The following is a 17,232-nucleotide window of genomic DNA, read 5'->3' as shown; positions in this document are numbered from 1 at the left end:
ATATTATAATATGACCTAAAATTGCTTAATTATGACCTTCCGTGTTTTTGGTTAATTATTGACCATTAGATCATCTAATCCTAGGGCTGAGATTTGGTCTGCATTTCTGGATTTAAACACATACTTATTTTGATCATCTCCCTATATATATATATATATATATATATATAGAGAGAGAGAGAGAGAGTCGTGATCATATGATAACCCCTAAATATCGTAATAACCCTATAACTAAATCTGGACCACACATATTTCTAATCATGCGGTTGAGATTCAAACTTAGATTTACTTCATAAAAAAAAGACGGAGGGGTAAATATGTCATTTCCCTCATTTAATTTCTGAATTTCGCCAAATATCACGTAAAATGATAAAATGATATAGGTTAGGTTTATTGCATAGAATGATAGTTTTGCCGGATAGAATGATACTCTACTTCATAAAAAAGGCGGATGGGTAAATATGTCATTTCGCTCATTTAATTTCTGAATTTCGCCAAATATCACGTAAAATGATAAAATGATATATGTTAGGTTTATTGCATAGAATGATAGTTTTGTCGGATAGAATGATACTCTGAGTTAAAAAAATGATACTCTGAATGATAAAATGATACTCTGAATTTCGCCAAATATCACCTAAAATGATAAAATGATAGGTTTATTGCATAGAATGATAGTTTTGTCTGATAGAATGATACTCTGAGTTGATAAAATGATACTCTGAATGATAAAATGATACTCTGAATTTCGCCAAATATCACGTAAAATGATAAAATGATAAAATGATAGATTTATTGCATAGAATGATAGTTTTGCCGGATAGAATGATACTCTGAGTTGATAAAATGATACTCTGAATGATAAAATGAAACCCTGAATTTCGCCAAATATCACGTAAAATGATAAAATGATAAAATGATAGGTTTATTGCATAGAATGATAGTTTTGCCGGATAGAATGATACTCTGAGTTGATAAAATAATACTTTTGACTGACTGATAAAATGTAAAATGATAGGTTTATTGCATAGAATTATAGTTTTGCCGGATAGAATGATACTCTAAGTTGATAAAATGATACTCTAAATGATAAAATGAAACTCTGAATTTCGCCAAATATCACGTAAAATGATAAAATGATAGGTTTATTGCATAGAATGATAGTTTTGCCGGATAGAATGATACTATAAGTTGATAAAATGATACACTTGACTAATAAAATGATAAAATGATACTTTAGTTGATAAAATGATACCTTTGGCTGATAGAATGATAGTTTTGCCGGATAGAATGATAGTTTTTGCCGGATAGAATGATAGTATATGTTAGGTTTACAACATACAATGATAGTTTTGTCGGATAGAATGATACTCTGAGTTGATAAAATGATACTTTTGACTGATAAAATGATAAAATGATACTCACAGTAGATAGAATGATACTTTGAGTTGATAAAATTATACCTTTGTCAGATAGAATGATAGTTTTGCCGGATAGAATGATACTCTGAGTTGATAAAATGATACTTTTGGCTTATAATGATAGTTTTGTCATTTTATAGGTCGAAGTATCATTTTATCGGCTGCGAAATTAAATGAGCGAAATGACAGTTTTACCCCTTCGCCTTTTTTTTATGAAGTAAATCTAAGTTTGAATCTCAACCGCGTGATTTTAAAAATGTGCGGTCCAGATTTAGTTATAGGGTTATTACGATATTTAGGGGTTATCAATATAACGCACCCATATATATATATATATATATATATATGGGCACCTTATTCTCCTTTTCACCTCTTACATCCTTTTTCCTTCTTAATAATAACCGTTAGATCTAGGGAATCGACGGATCATATTGTTTCACATCATCAACCTCCGTGTTGCATTATACAATGGGGCTGTATGCATTACAGGGGTAATATTGACAATTGACGGAATATGAACCGCCATATTTGGGAACAAGCGGCTTTCACGGGATTTGAAACAATCCCATTCTTCTTATTTCCTCATTCATTACGCCACAACCCATAGAACTCCTCCCACTCGCTCCACTACCAAAACCCTAGAAATCTCCCTCGACAGCGCCGCATGAAGTTCGAGCATTATACGACCAAATTTGAGGAGGAAATTACTATCCAAGTTAACATCTACTCCGAAACAACAACTCCTTACTAGTAGGTATGTTTTAACAGTGATTTATCCTTCCATTTTTCGTGATTTTGCAGATCCATTCTGGTAAAATTGAATCATTGAGTAAGCCGAGCCGCATAAATCTTTGAAATTGGTTGTACTTTGGTAATGGTTTTTTCTTAATGTGGCGTGATTATGGTTTTTTGGTCCTGATTTTGCAGTCCCATTTTTGCACGATTAAATAAACATGAATTCCGGAATCATGATATGCTTTTGTGGTTTTCCCCAGATTGGAAATACCTAAAAGGGGACGTCCGCTATCTCAAGTGTCAGAGGCTAGAGGTAAAATTTGCATCGGCATGATTCAATTCAATATGGTTTTTTTGAAACCGCATTATCCATAATGTGGTGTGTGCTGACTTTATACATATGTTTAATAAAATATGCAGTAGAGATGGTTTTTGAAAAGGTGTGTATTTCCATTATGTAACAATGCATTATCAGTACTATGATATGCATTATCAGTAATATTTTAGTGCATTGATGTTAATGCATTATGCGAATATGTTATGCAATCATGCATGTGATCTGAATAATTACGTTGTTTGCATTAACATGTTAACATTACTACAATGAATTATCAGTAGTCTGTTATGCATTATCAGTAATATTTTAGTGCATTATGAGTGATGTTTAATGCATTAAGCGAATGTGTTATACAATCATTCATGTGATCTTATTCAGTAAGCCAATGTGTTATGCATTATCAGTAACATTTTAGTGCATTATCAGTAATTACTACAATGCATTATCAGTAATCTGATATGCATTATCAGTAATATTTTAGTGCATTATCAGTGATGTTTAATGCATTATGCGAATGTGGTATGTTTGATGGCAGCTTATGACAAAAAAAAGTCAATCGTAACTGGATTCACCCGGCCATCATTTGTGTTAGACGGTTTTGATTGCTCAGACCCGTTTGCCACAGTGCCTTCCCAACAAGCAGGCCAGAGCTCCGGAGCTGCTGAACCCCTCCGCACTGATGCAAGAGCAGATTGTGCACCGGTTGTGCGTGAGCCAGAAGTAGCAGGTCATCATGCAGGCTCGGCAATGCCTGATCCAGCCGCCGATGTTGGCGTACCTGATGTCCAAACTGAAGCACATACTTCGGTTCCAGCATCTAGCATGGTGGTGGCTGGTGGCTTACGTGGAGAGGCTACGGTATCAATAACTAGACTTATCACTAATAAAGGGACAATTTTTTGCTATTTTGCTTTGCTTAAATCAACGATTTTATGATGCAGATGGGTTCGTCGGGTGAGGAAAATAGAGGAGTAAGAGAAGGGGTTAATGAGGTGGTGATAACAACAAAACCAAATAGTGTTAAGGTAATCAAAGATATGCCATGTTCAGTTGGTGGAGTCAAGGTTTGAATTAATTTAACATCAAGTGCATTATAACATGAGCTTGTAAACTTGTAAAGTCACATATCTGAATTACTTGAAAACATAGGGAAAGGCAGAGAACATAGCAGGCCTGACAAAGGAAAGGGCTATGAAATGTGTACAGGGGAAGCAGCCTGTCGTGCCGAAGGTGGGTACTAATTTAAAGTTGGTATGTCAGGTATAATGTGCATTATCCAGTGTAGTATGTGCATTATGTATTATGTTTGATGCATTATATTGAGTATCTTATGCATTATGTCAAATTACCTATTGATTGTGTTGGTTATGTTAATCAAATCTTAGTTATGCACTGTTTCAGGTATGCAGTATTTGGTACATGTTTGATGGATTGTTAAGCTTAGTATTGTTGTAGCTATTTCTTATGTGTGCATTATTTGGTGTATCCTCTGCATTAATATGAAGGCATGCAGCATTATTTATTGTGCCATTTGCATTACTTGTACTGTTTTTAGCAAATATGTTATGAGTACTGGATAATTTGTTTGGACATATGACCTAATTGCTGTAGTTTGTGTATTATAATGAATTGTACTTTAATCGTGCGTTGACAGAGACCTCCCATGTCCAAGGAGAAGGGGATACTGATTGCTGAGGCTGGGACGGGTGTTATTGGTGACGACTTGCCCTTGAAAACTGCGGGTGTTCTTGTAAAAGGAAATGAGAAGGTGAACAAGGCTAACGAGGCTATCCGATCGGTATAAAAAATAATAGATACCATCTTGTAATGATTTTGATTATTTATTTTTCTCATATTTTATATTTGCAGGAGGCTTCAACCGTTGAAACGGCACGTGTAAGAAAAGCTAGTCCGGCTATGCGTTCTCCTTTCAATGAGCGGGCCGTAAGGCTTACAGCCAAGGCTAACGGCAACGATAAGGAGCTATATTTCTGGGTGCTTAGCACAGCGGAGGCGCATGAATCTATCCGGTCTTTACTATTTGTTTTGTTTTTCGTTGTGAATACGGTTATTATCTTTACTGTTTGTTATGTGTAATTAAGTATTAATTTGTAAAGTCTACAAATACTACACATGTGCATTGTTGTAAGTAGTTACTGCATTATGAAATTCTCAGTGTGCATTATTTAATCATACAGTATTAGAAGTTTAATATTCATTCGGTTTGGTATTCTGGGTAAACCATAATAAACCTGTTGGGTAGTATATTGCTTCATTATTTGGATTTGATAGTGCATTATGTAGCCAATTGTTAACATTACATTTGATATTTATATGCAGGGATGCAATTGTTTATGAAGACTCCTACAAACAAACTGCCCAGTCTGAGTTCCTTTCATTGGCACCATTTAAACCTGTCAGCCCGGTCATTGTGGACACTTGGTGCTCATACTTGAATAATATGGAGAAGCTAAAGGCACCAGATACAGTATCCAGACTCTTCTTTTCCACACGGCCATGCGTGAGTAAATCATTTGTGTTATCTACGTACTAATTGAATCTTAATCTGCAACATAAGTACCTGAAGTACCGACAACTAGTGTAGGCACAATCATTGATAGACATCCCTGAAGGGTGGGATGAAGAAAGGCGATTTGCATCTTTTTGAACCATTCTTTTTGAGGAAGCACTTGGCGCAGGATACAGTAAATGGGAGAAACACGATCTGGTCAGTCTTAATATAAACTTATTTGTCTGAGAATCAATTGTATATGACAGCATACAAGACCATTTAATGTTCTCTTTATCATGTAGTTCTTCGTCCCAATTTGGGGGGAGAGACAACAATATGTTGTCTGCTTTGATGTGCCGAATGGCAAGATGAATATTATTGACCACACCCTGGCTGAGCAGCACGCATCGTTCGCCGACAAATATGGGAACACGCCATCTATGCTGGTATGTAATGAGACTACTCTGTTACTTCCCCTTTAATGCATAAAAACACATTTTATTGATGCGGTACAATTATGTCTTTTTGTTTTAGCGGAAGTTCTTGGCTGACGCAATTGATAAGTGCAAAGACTCAAGACTGGCTGATTTGATACGAGGCTGCACTACACATGTAGTTGCAATGCCGTGGCGGAACAACCTGTCCATAATGGAGGGTGGTGTGTACGTCATGCGTCACTTGGAGACGTACTTTGGAGAGAAGGAGAAAGAGTGGGATTGCGGGCTGACCGCGAAGGGAAGCAAAAGTCTAGAAATGTTTCGAATCAAGTTCGCAAGGGCGCTACTGACTTCTACTTACAATGTCCGCGGTGCCGCAAACCAAAAAAAGGCAACCAAGTTCTGGAGAGATAAACCTGCAAAGTTCAATTTCGAACAGTGGGTCGAGAATTATGGGTTGTAGTGCTTGATGGTTTCTGGTAATGTTGGAAGAATTTGCAGTTCAGATCTTTTTGCAAGGTTGAATACACTGAACAATGTTTTTGAAAATAGCCTTTTTTGATTTTGATCTTGTGAACACTCAGGCGAACAGTAATTGATGTATTCTGTTATTTGTCTTGTTTGTGTTATGTTTTTTTGTCTGTATAGGTGGCCGATTTACTCTCGTAATGACTCATATACCAAATAATGCACCAAAACTTGTGCCTAATGCAAATGCATCACCAAATAATGCTTGTGTATATTGTACAACTAATATACTGAGCCATGTATAGTACGCCTCAATTTTGTGTGCATTATATCTGCATATAATGTAAGTACGCGTATTAGAGTATGCATTAATAAAGGTTGTTTGTGTATTTTAACCAAATAATGCACCAATCCTTAGGAATAATGCAATGGCACCACCAAATAATGCATTTGTATATTGTACACCAAATTTATTAATCAAGCTATAAAGTACGCCTCAGTTTTATGTGCATCGTATCTGCATATAATGTAAGTATTCGTAATACGTAATGCATTATTAAACGTTGTATGTGAATTTTAGCCAAATAATGCACCAGTCCGTGGGTGTAATGCAATGGTAACCTCAAATAATGCATTTGTATATTGTACCCCTCATATATTAAGCATGGCACATTGAGTTAAAATAATGATTATTAATAGAGATATGAATCGATGTATAAGCCTCTAATAAACCCATAAAATTAATCCAAAAAATCAAGTAAACCATGGAATTCTATTACAACCAACCTATTAAAAATTAAAAAATTGACCCAAGAACGACAAATGTTGTTTTTTTATAGGATATGATTCAAGCTGGATTTTTCCCCTTGCGAGCATCTTTCTCCATCCTCATCTCTTTAAGCATAGGACAGTTCCTAGAGTCGTGATGACCCACCTCATGGCAAGCCTTACACTGTCTAGGAGGCCTAGTCGCATCCTTTATAGCCTTCTCTCTCTTTGAAATCAAACGGCTCGCCGAGCTGCTGGCGTGACCCTTCGTCTTCACAACATCGGGAGGATGCACCGCAACAGATTCAGGCCTTACCATTCCATAAAACTCTTCAACCATACGCCTCTTCTCAGCGACTGAGGTTGCCGGAGTACCAGTTTGAAGAGAGTTGCCAAGTTCTTCGATGCCAGCTACAAAAGCACGTAAAGTATCGATGTCGGTCTCAAACTGTCTAAGAAAACCATAAAACATCGAAATCGCCTGCTTTGACACAGTTTGCCTATCGTCAGCGGATGAGTTGGTAAGCAAGGGATCCTGAAACTCCCCGTGTACAGCCTTGGCTAAAGGAGTCTTCATCCATCGGCTTTCACAGTATTTATCCGGGATCTTTTTCACCTCATTGTTCCGAAACAAGAAGAATATGTGACTGCACAAATAACCATGCCGACCAAAAAGTTTGCAAACAATATTCAATGTCTTCAGAAGCGTAAACATATCATAATGCAACTTACTGTAGTGCGTAATGCACGGACATCCAGTAATAATGCAAATAATATTCAATGTCTTCAGAAGCGTAAACATATCATAATGCAACTTACGGTAGTGCGTAAAGCAGTGACGTATAGAAATAATGCACATAATATACAATAGATAAATATAATATAACATAAATAACACATTAGTTAGTTTCAACCTGTTTGTGTTGTACGTGGAGTCGAAGGACACAATATCACCAAACATGTGGTAATTTCTCTTCATCACACCGTCGCACCAAAACAGAACAACCAACTGGTCAGATTCGTTAACTTCGTAGTGATAGGTGAAACACTCGGACATCTCCTTCTTCTTAGCCATGTCATCCAACACCATTTGTACATCAAATCCTTGTGCATATTCTTTGATGTCCCGTGAGGCATTCCTGATATCCCCAACCAGGCAACCAACCAGTTCGAACCCACCAAGAATCTCCTTCAATACCTTAAATGTAAGCGTGGGTCCTATATTCGCCCTTGAACAGTCGAGGATAAATTTATGATGAACATCATCCAACTTGCGATTACTTGACATGAATTGCAGATGTTCCATCTCAACCATGTGATGGTTATGAATCTCATTGAACTCCTCAATTATGTATCCTGACGAGCAATCTTCCGAGAAAAACCTGAAGGATATACTAGCTGTGCAACCACACCGCTTAGATAACTTCCTACGCTTGATAGTGAAACCAGAACGAGCATTCAACTGGTCATCCTCACCACCCTTTTTCCTTCCTTCCCTATTGCATACGAGTTGATACCAGGTCGTGACATCATCAACCTTCCTCATAGCTTGTTTGCGCGTATCAAAGCCAACTGCACGGGCATATACGTCGTAGAAAGCAAAAGCGAAATCCAATGATTGGAATTTCTGACCTACAACAGGCTTCATCGCTGGAGAACATTCTGGTACAACAACCACTGCACACAATTGGAAATAAAGGGGTCAGCCAAAAATAACAACTTTCGAATATAATAAGCTGACAAGTAATGCACGATTTGCACAAATTCAATCTGTCAAATATTTCAAAGTTGGACGAACACAATATACCCTACCCCCTTGGCTTATTAAAACCTTAGGGAAAAACAAGAAACGTGTGCCAAAAATCAAAGCTAACAAGCGATATTTAAGCCCTAGTAAAATGAGTCATAAAATCATACATATCTTAATTCGTACAACATACACATTGCAAATAAGATATTATGCATTATACGCACAATATAGAGCATTACGTCTATTCGGTTAATGCATTATTTTTAAGCCCTACGTAATTTATTTATGGGTCAAACACAAAGCTTTGTTAAACGTTGTTATTAATGTTTACATACTATACCCTAGCCCCTAGGATTATCAAACCCTTACGGGAAAACAAGCAACGTGCGCCACAAATCGGAAACCAGGCGAAATCTTCACATACTATACCCTAGCCCCTAGGATTATCAAGCCGTTACGGGGAAACAAGCAACGTACCGAAAACATAGCAGTTCAAGAATTATGCAGTACATATGAACATAAGTTCATTATGCTTCGTCTAGAAGTGCATTATATGTCTCGTTTCAACCTAATACCTTACATATGCCGAGAGTGAATCCATGGAGGAAGGTTTCAGAGCAAGCGCTCATGTTATACCATGGCAACACAATACACTTAATAATTGCTGATTAAAAATCAAATAATCAAACTGCTACAACTTGGACTGAAACATCCGCAACAAAAACAAAATCGTGATAATTCGAGATTTTACCTTCTTCCATTGATTAAGAACAAAAACGGTAGATCCAACGCCAAGTAGACAAGCTTTAACTGCCGAGGATTAATTAACGAGAGAATTGAGAATTGTGATAATTGAAACCTTGCAAAAAAATAGAGATGCGAAATCATATACGCCGCAGCATTACCTTCCTTCGTCGACGTGATTTTGGAAAATAACTGACGTATCTTCCCATGAGAGAATCATGGATTTTTCATAACTACCAAAAAATCATGTACCAAATATGCCCTTAATCGTTTATTAAGTGATTACAATTTAATGGCATCAGCGAATATTTTCAGCCATCCGATTTATAAAATTAACGGTTGAAATTAAGAAGGAAAAAGGATGAAATATGAGAAAAGGATATGAATACATCCCTATATATATATATATATATATATATATATATATATATATATATATATATATAGGGGTGCATTATAATGATAACCCCAATTTCCGTAATAACCCTATAACTAAATCTGGACCACACATTTTTAAAATCACGTGGTCTAGATTCAAACTTAGATTTACTTCATAAAAAAAGCGCGGGGGTAAATATGTCATTTTCCTCATTTAATTTCTGAAGTTCGCCAAATATCACGTAAAATGATAAAATGATATATGTTAGGTTTATTGCATAGAATGATAGTTTTGTCGGATAGAATGATACACTGAGTTGATAAAATGATACTTTTGGCTGATAAAATGATAAAATGATATATGTTAGGTTCAGTTACACGTATGTATGAGGTTCAGTTATACGTAAAATCTTATTTCCCATGATATACAAATTTCGCTCATTTAAATACGTAAAGTCTTATTTAAGTATCATTTTATCAGTCAAAAGTATCATTTTATCAACTCAGAGTATCATTCTATCCGGCAAAACTATCATTCTATGCAATAAACCTAACATATCATTTTATCATTTTATCAGTCAAAAATATCATTTTATCAACTCAGAGTATCATTCTATCCGGCAAAACTATCATTCTATGCAATAAACCTAACATATCATTTTATCAGCCAAAAGTATCATTTTATCAACTCAGAGTATCATTCTATCCGGCAAAACTATCATTCTATGCATGTTAGGTTCAGTTACACGTATGTATGAGGTTCAGTTATACATAAAATCTTATTTCCCATAATATACAAATTTCGCTCATTTAAATACATAAAATCTTATTTAAGTATCATTTTATCATTTTATTATTTTATCATTTTATCAGTCAAAAGTATCATTTTATCAACTCAGAGTATCATTCTATCCGACAAAACTATCATTCTATGCAATAAACCTAACATATCATTTTATCAGTCAAAAGTATCATTTTATCAACTCAGAGTATCATTCTATCCGGCAAACTATCATTCTATGCATGTTAGGTTCAGTTACACGTATGTATGAGGTTCAGTTATACGTAAAATCTTATTTCCCATGATATACAAATTTCGCTCATTTATATACTTAAAAGCTAATTTAAGTATCATTTTATCAGTCAAAAGTATCATTTTATCAACTGTGAGTATCATTCTATACGGCAAAACTATCATTCTATGCAATAAACCTAACATATCATTTTATCATTTTATCAGTCAAAAGTATCATTTTATCAACTCAGAGTATCATTCTATCCGGTAAAACTATCATTCTATGCAATAACCTAACATATCATTTTATCATTTTATCAGTCAAAAGTATCATTTTATCAACTCAGAGTATCATTCTATCCGGCAAAACTATCATTCTATGCAATAAACCTAACATATATCATTTTATCATTTTATCAGTCAAAAGTATCATTTTATCAACTCAGAGTATCATTCTATCCGACAAAACTATCATTCTATGCAATAAACCTATCATTTTATCATTTTACGTGATATTTGGCGAACTTCAGAAATTAAATGAGGGAAATGACATATTTACCCCCGCGCTTTTTTTTATGAAGTAAATCTAAGTTTGAATCTCAACCACAAGATTAGAAAATATGTGTGGTTCAAATTTGGTTATAGGGTTATTACGATATTTAAGGGTTATCATATGATCACAACTCTATATATATATATATATATATATATATATATATAGGGATGTATTCATTTCCTTTTCCTATATTTCTTCCTATTTCCTTCTTGATCTTAGCCTTTGATTTTCCAAATCCTATGGCCTAAATTTGTTTGTAAAAACATTAAATTTAATGATTAAAAAACACGAAAAGGGCTAAAATGGAAATCAAATGTGGATCAGTTTCTCTCTCCCTTAATTCACGTGTTTCCTTATTTTCAATATCTCAAAATCGTCTTCAATCTGGAAGGAAGATATTCACGCAATCGTTGTGCCAATCAATTAATTCATCAAAATCGTTGTCAACACCAGTGAATTCTATCCTTCAATTACTGTGATTTGTTCTCGAAATCCAGAGAATGATTCGTTCTCTCAAGTCCGACGATCAAATCGAATCCAAAACCACAATTTGAATAAAATCTAGAAGGATCCTTCAATCGCTGCAACGACGTGATCAAACTTCAATTGGTGCGGAGATTGACGATTCCGCTCATCAGCAAGTACGCCGTCGATGGCTGCTGCGAGTTCATGCCTACCGGTGAGGACGGCACCGCCGCCGCCTTGAGGTGCGCCGCCTGCAACTGTCATCGGAATTTTCATAAGAAGGTGCGGCGCTGATCGATTGATGTTGATTTGATGATATATAATAGCCGTGATTTTTCATTCATTCATTCGAATGCTGCTTTGCGAATCGAATAATTGTATAATTGATCTCGAGAATTTTGAATTGCTTTATTGTTCATTGTTGTTAGGTGTTTTTCGAATTGAGGATGAATCGATTGTATCCATATAATGCACCAAATTGTAGCGAGTAATGCATATTATTGACTGTATAATGCAAATTATGTGAACTGCAATGCATACGAATAAGATGTACCGTGATACGATGTTTGGCACACGTTTCTTGTTTCCCCCCAGGGTTTAATAACAGTTTATGTATGACAACATATGGAATTGAGTAATGGATATATTTGACTATATAATGATCAAAATCTGAACTGCAATGCATACGAATAAAATTTACCGTGTTTCGTTGTTTGGCACACGGTTCTTGTTTCCCCCAAGGGTTTAATAAGATTAGGGGCTAGGGTATAGTACGTACACATTAATTACAAATTGTAAAATAATTCGAATAATGCACCAAATTGTAGCGAGTAATGCATATTATTAACTGTATAATGCAAATTATGTGAACTGCAATGCATACGAATAAGATTTACCGTGTTTCGTTGTTTGGCACACGGTTCTTGTTTCCCCCAAGGGTTTAATAAGATTAGTGGCTAGGGTATAGTACGTACACATTAATTACAAATTGTAAAACAATTCGAATAATGCACCAAATTGTAGCGAATAATGCATATTATTGACTGTATAATGCAAATTATGTGAACTGCAATGCATACGAATAAGATTTACCGTGTTTCGTTGTTTGGCACACGGTTCTTGTTTCCCCCGAGGGTTTAATAAGATTAGGGGCTAGGGTATAGTACGCACACATTAATTACAAATTGTAAAACAATTCGAATAATGCACCAAATTGTAGCGAGTAATGCATATTATTGACTGTATAATGCAAATTATGTGAACTGCAATGCATACGAATAAGATGTACCGTGATACGATGCTTGGCACACGTTTCTTGTTTCCCCCCAGGGTTTAATAAGATTAGGGGCTAGGGTATAGTACGTACATATAGCAACATCTTGTGTCTTGCACTAGGTCATGTTTTTGTTTTTGTTATTGTTATTGGAACTTTATATCTGTCATAATGCAACGTTTGGTTTTTTTTTAAACAAGTCAACTTTGTATCAGTTGTGTTCTGATGAATTATTTTGTTTGTTCCCAATTTTTTTTCTAGGTCATAATGCAACGTTTTAGTAAAATAATGCACTAAAATGTCTATTGCAGAATTGATATCCGATTTTAATATTCCATGGACCCCTGAATTCTGGCAAAACGATTAAATTAAAAAATTCACTTATTGGAATAAATAATGCAGCCCGTTGATACGTCTTATTCAATACAAAATTTTAAATAATGATAATTTCTTGGTAAATAATGCAACGTTTTAATCAAATAATGCACTAATTTATCTAATGTTGAATTTATATCCAATTGAAATAAACCATGCACCCCCGAACAACGTTTATATCCACTTTAAATTTATCATGCATACTTCTTATAATGCATAATTAACTGTAAATAATGACGATATAATTACACATAATGCTCAGACTTTGCATATACACAATTATTATCGTAACGAACACTACATTGCAAATAATGACAGTCGATAAAGGAGTAATGCACAGATTGTAAAACACAATGCACAATCTATAATGCTGAATACGGACAATTTACCCAAATCTAAATCATTAGCTAATATCCAAACGCACTTATTAAGTTGCGAAAAAGTACAGTTTTAAATTGAAACATCTATCCGAATATCAGTTTACCCATTAACCAAGATCTCCTTATAGCCGAACCAAAACTCACTCCAAACCACAATTCTCGTCAAATGGAATAACATCGTCAACTGCATCGTCAATGTCTGATCTTAGCCGTTTCTATGATATGGAACAAACAAAGTAAAACATCAAAACATTATCAATAAATCAGAATAAATAATGCTGCTAGCTTTTTACATATTAATGCATATATCATATGAAATAATGCATAATACAACCTCATAATGCATTAAAAATTACTCATAATGCATTGTCTAAACACAAAAATGCACATGTGTTACACAGAAAATGTATTAAACAATATAAATAATACCACTCATATAATGCACACAATACTACAAAAAAATGCACTATTACTGATTCACAATGCAGTACCAACACAACATAATAAAAAAACTTTCATACTAACTGGGCAGCTATTACAACAAACCCAATACCCTTAGTAATGCATAATTTAGTAAACATAATGCATAAATTATGTTCCATAATGCACAGTCTATACTAAAAAATGCACATATGTACTCTTTCCTGAGTTTAGTCACTAAAACACACAACACCCTACATATTGCATAATTTACTGCACATAATGAATACCACTCATCCTGACTGGGTAAATATTAGTACACACCCAATACGCTTAGTAATGCATAATTTAGTAAACATAATGCATAAATCATGTTCAATAATGCACAGTACAAACTAAAAAATGCACATATGTACTATTTACTGATTGTAGTCACTAAAACACACAACACCATACATATTGCATACTTTTCTGCACATAATGACGGTTTCAGTATAGACATAATGCACTAATCAAACCATATAGTATATAAAAGTAACAAATCATCAATCAGATTCCTCTGTAAAAATCTGAGGCAACAAACCAATACAACCAATGACCAATGTTAAAAGCAACACAATGCATACATAATGATACATAATGCACTGTCAGGCCTAAAAAATGCACACGGAATTCTTCCATAATGCATTCTGCAACACACTACCTACTCTACATAATGCACAATTCAAAACATTCAATGAATATCCAACCATATACATAATGCACTAATCCTAATAAACAATACATGTATATACTCTTGAGCACTGGACATCACAATACCCCTAAAATGCTAGTTGTACAGCACGTAATTAAACTAGACATCTAAATAAGGCTATTCGTATTCATACTACTGAAATGCACAACCAACGAGTGCAATTTACCTGCTTCCTGCGATGCTTGCGCGGGGGGACGACCTGTTTTTGTCATTTTTGATCTGGAATAAACCGAAATAAATAAGATACTTGCACCGAGACGTGGTAAACCCAACACAATGTCGCGGACTCATAATCAGAGAAAACCCTAGACGATTACCTGGGTAAAAACGATATCCTAAAGTCTAGGCATACGCTTAGTTGACTGATTTCATAATGCATACCTGCTCGATTTGTTGAAGGCGTGCAAACACGACAACGTCGGTCGATTTTGTGGCAGCGGTAACTGCGGTGGAGTGGAATCGACGCAAATCGGTGGCGGAGGCTGTGGAATTCGAAATGTGGCGGATGTAAGTAGGGTTGAGAGAGGGGAAGGAGTGGGAGAGTTGAGGAGTCGGCTGGAGTAAATGGGAGAAAACTGAAGAGTGGAAGATTGCAAATCCCGTGACATTCGCACCTCCCAAAACAAAAGGCGGTTCCAATTTAGGGATTTTACTAAATTACCCCCATAATGCACAACGAAAGGAGCTATAATGCAACGCGGAAATAATTAATAAGGATTAACGTGGTCCATTGATTGGATGGATCTAATGGCTATTATTAAGAAGAGAAAAGGATCTTAGAGTGGAAAAGGAGAATAGTGCAACCCTATATATATATATGTAAATTGATGGGGGACCCGGGGCCCCCTGGCCTCAACGTGGCTTCGCCACTGAGTATATAGATGTTTTTTTTAAGTTCACTCGTTCCAAAAATTGGATGATTTTCTTTAATCTTCTTCATCTAACTATACATTTTTTTTATTTTGATTCGTCGCCAAAATAAGTACTGGGGTGTGATCCGTTGTTAACTTTTTTTAAGTTGCTAACTTGCTAACTCATCAATGTGATATATTAAAAATGTCAACACGATGATACTGGAATGTCAACATAAACTTAAGTTGATATTTTAATATATTATGTTGACATTGATATTTAAATGTCAATACATTTTATTAAAATGTCAACATAAATATGTGTTTACATTTTAATAAAAATTAGCAAGTTAGCAATTTAAGAAAAGTTAGCATTTTAACGTACCCCAATAAGTACTACTCCCTCTGTCCCCAAAGAGTATGAACTTTGGGTTCGACACGAGTTTTAATGCATTATTGGTAAAATAAGAGAGAGAGAGAGAGAGTTTTTTAAGTATTGTTAGTGGCAGCGGCGGATCCAGGTGGGGTCGCGTTGGGTCGGCCGACCCCACCAACCCCTCCGGAGTGCCGCCGGAACGCTTCTTTCATCGGCCCTTCGACCCCACGACATCCGTGCCTCCGACCCTGGCTGAGTAAGAAATAAAAAGTGAGGCAGCGGCGACGTTAATGAAGAGATGGAGAGAATAAGCTGTTCAGTTTTTGCTTCCAAGAAGAAGAAATGGGATGGTGGGTGAGGGGAGAGTTCTGTTTTTTCTCTATTTAGTGTATTTATTTAAATTAGCTTCGCTGGCAAAAAGGAAAATTGATACATGTCCTATTTAACCATATTATTCAGATTAGGATTATTTTTAAATTTTCATTTAAACTATTTAAATTATACTCTCTTCGTGTCAAGAAAGATGATTTCTTCTTTGGGCGGTTCAAACTCATATTTTATTATAAAACTAATATATAAAAGTAGGATTTACTCTCCATTAACTTTTTCAACTCCCTTTCCATTATATTTCTTAAAATTTTGGTGTCCTGTCAAAGTGTGATAAAATTTAAGTGACAGAGGGAGTACTAATTTTAGTGATCAGTCATCTTAGTTGAGACAAACTAAAAAGAAAAGTAGCTCATCTTCGTTGGGACGATTGAAATAATATAGTACTATTTTTATAAAAAAAATATTTAGTTTATTATTATTTTTATTATTTATTTCGACCCCACGATATTTAAATCCTGGATCCGCCATTGGTTAGTGGAGAATGAATCTCACCTTACTAAAGAGAAGAGAGTTTTCGAAATTGAAAGTTTATACTCTTTGGAAACGGACGAAAAAGGAAATAGTCCATATTCTTACATATGGAGAATCCTATTTATAACCAACCATATGAGGAGGGAGTAGTACTTTATATTTTTTGAAAATTTATTTTTCATAAGGAGAATCCTATTTATAACCAACCATATTGAAAGCATCATTTAAAATATAATTTATCATAAGTAGAATCCTATTTATAACCAACCATATTGAAAGCATCATTTAAAATTTGTTTTGTTTCGATCGGTAATAGAGGGAAGGAATTTCACATAAAATTAATCGGTTAATTTTTC

At 35.1% G+C, this 17,232-nt stretch overlaps 1 protein-coding gene across 1 annotated transcript; it reads left to right on the top strand.

The window, feature by feature from the left end:
• The first annotated feature begins 5,127 nt into the window (after positions 1 to 5,127).
• LOC121764048 lies at positions 5,128 to 5,905 on the top strand. The gene is made up of 3 exons (XM_042160137.1): positions 5,128 to 5,221; positions 5,308 to 5,451; positions 5,540 to 5,905. The coding sequence occupies exons 2-3, from the start codon at positions 5,374 to 5,376 to the stop codon at positions 5,903 to 5,905; spliced, it is 444 nt and encodes a 147-aa protein (XP_042016071.1). The 5' UTR covers positions 5,128 to 5,221; positions 5,308 to 5,373.
• Positions 5,906 to 17,232: the final 11,327 nt, after the last annotated feature.

The sequence above is a fragment of the Salvia splendens genome, chromosome 14 (assembly GCF_004379255.2).
Source record: "Salvia splendens isolate huo1 chromosome 14, SspV2, whole genome shotgun sequence".
NCBI lineage: Eukaryota > Viridiplantae > Streptophyta > Magnoliopsida > Lamiales > Lamiaceae > Salvia > Salvia splendens.
The sequence above is the reverse complement of the archived record's forward strand: the minus strand, read 5'-3'. Positions and strand labels throughout refer to the sequence as shown.

Excerpts from the sequence above, each read along its gene's own strand:
- LOC121764048 (XM_042160137.1), top strand. The coding sequence starts at position 5,374 with ATGAATATTATTGACCACACCCTGGCTGAGCAGCACGCATCGTTCGCC. Across the intron at positions 5,452-5,539 it reads GGAACACGCCATCTATGCTG|CGGAAGTTCTTGGCTGACGC; the intron begins GTATGTAATGAG and ends TTTTTGTTTTAG.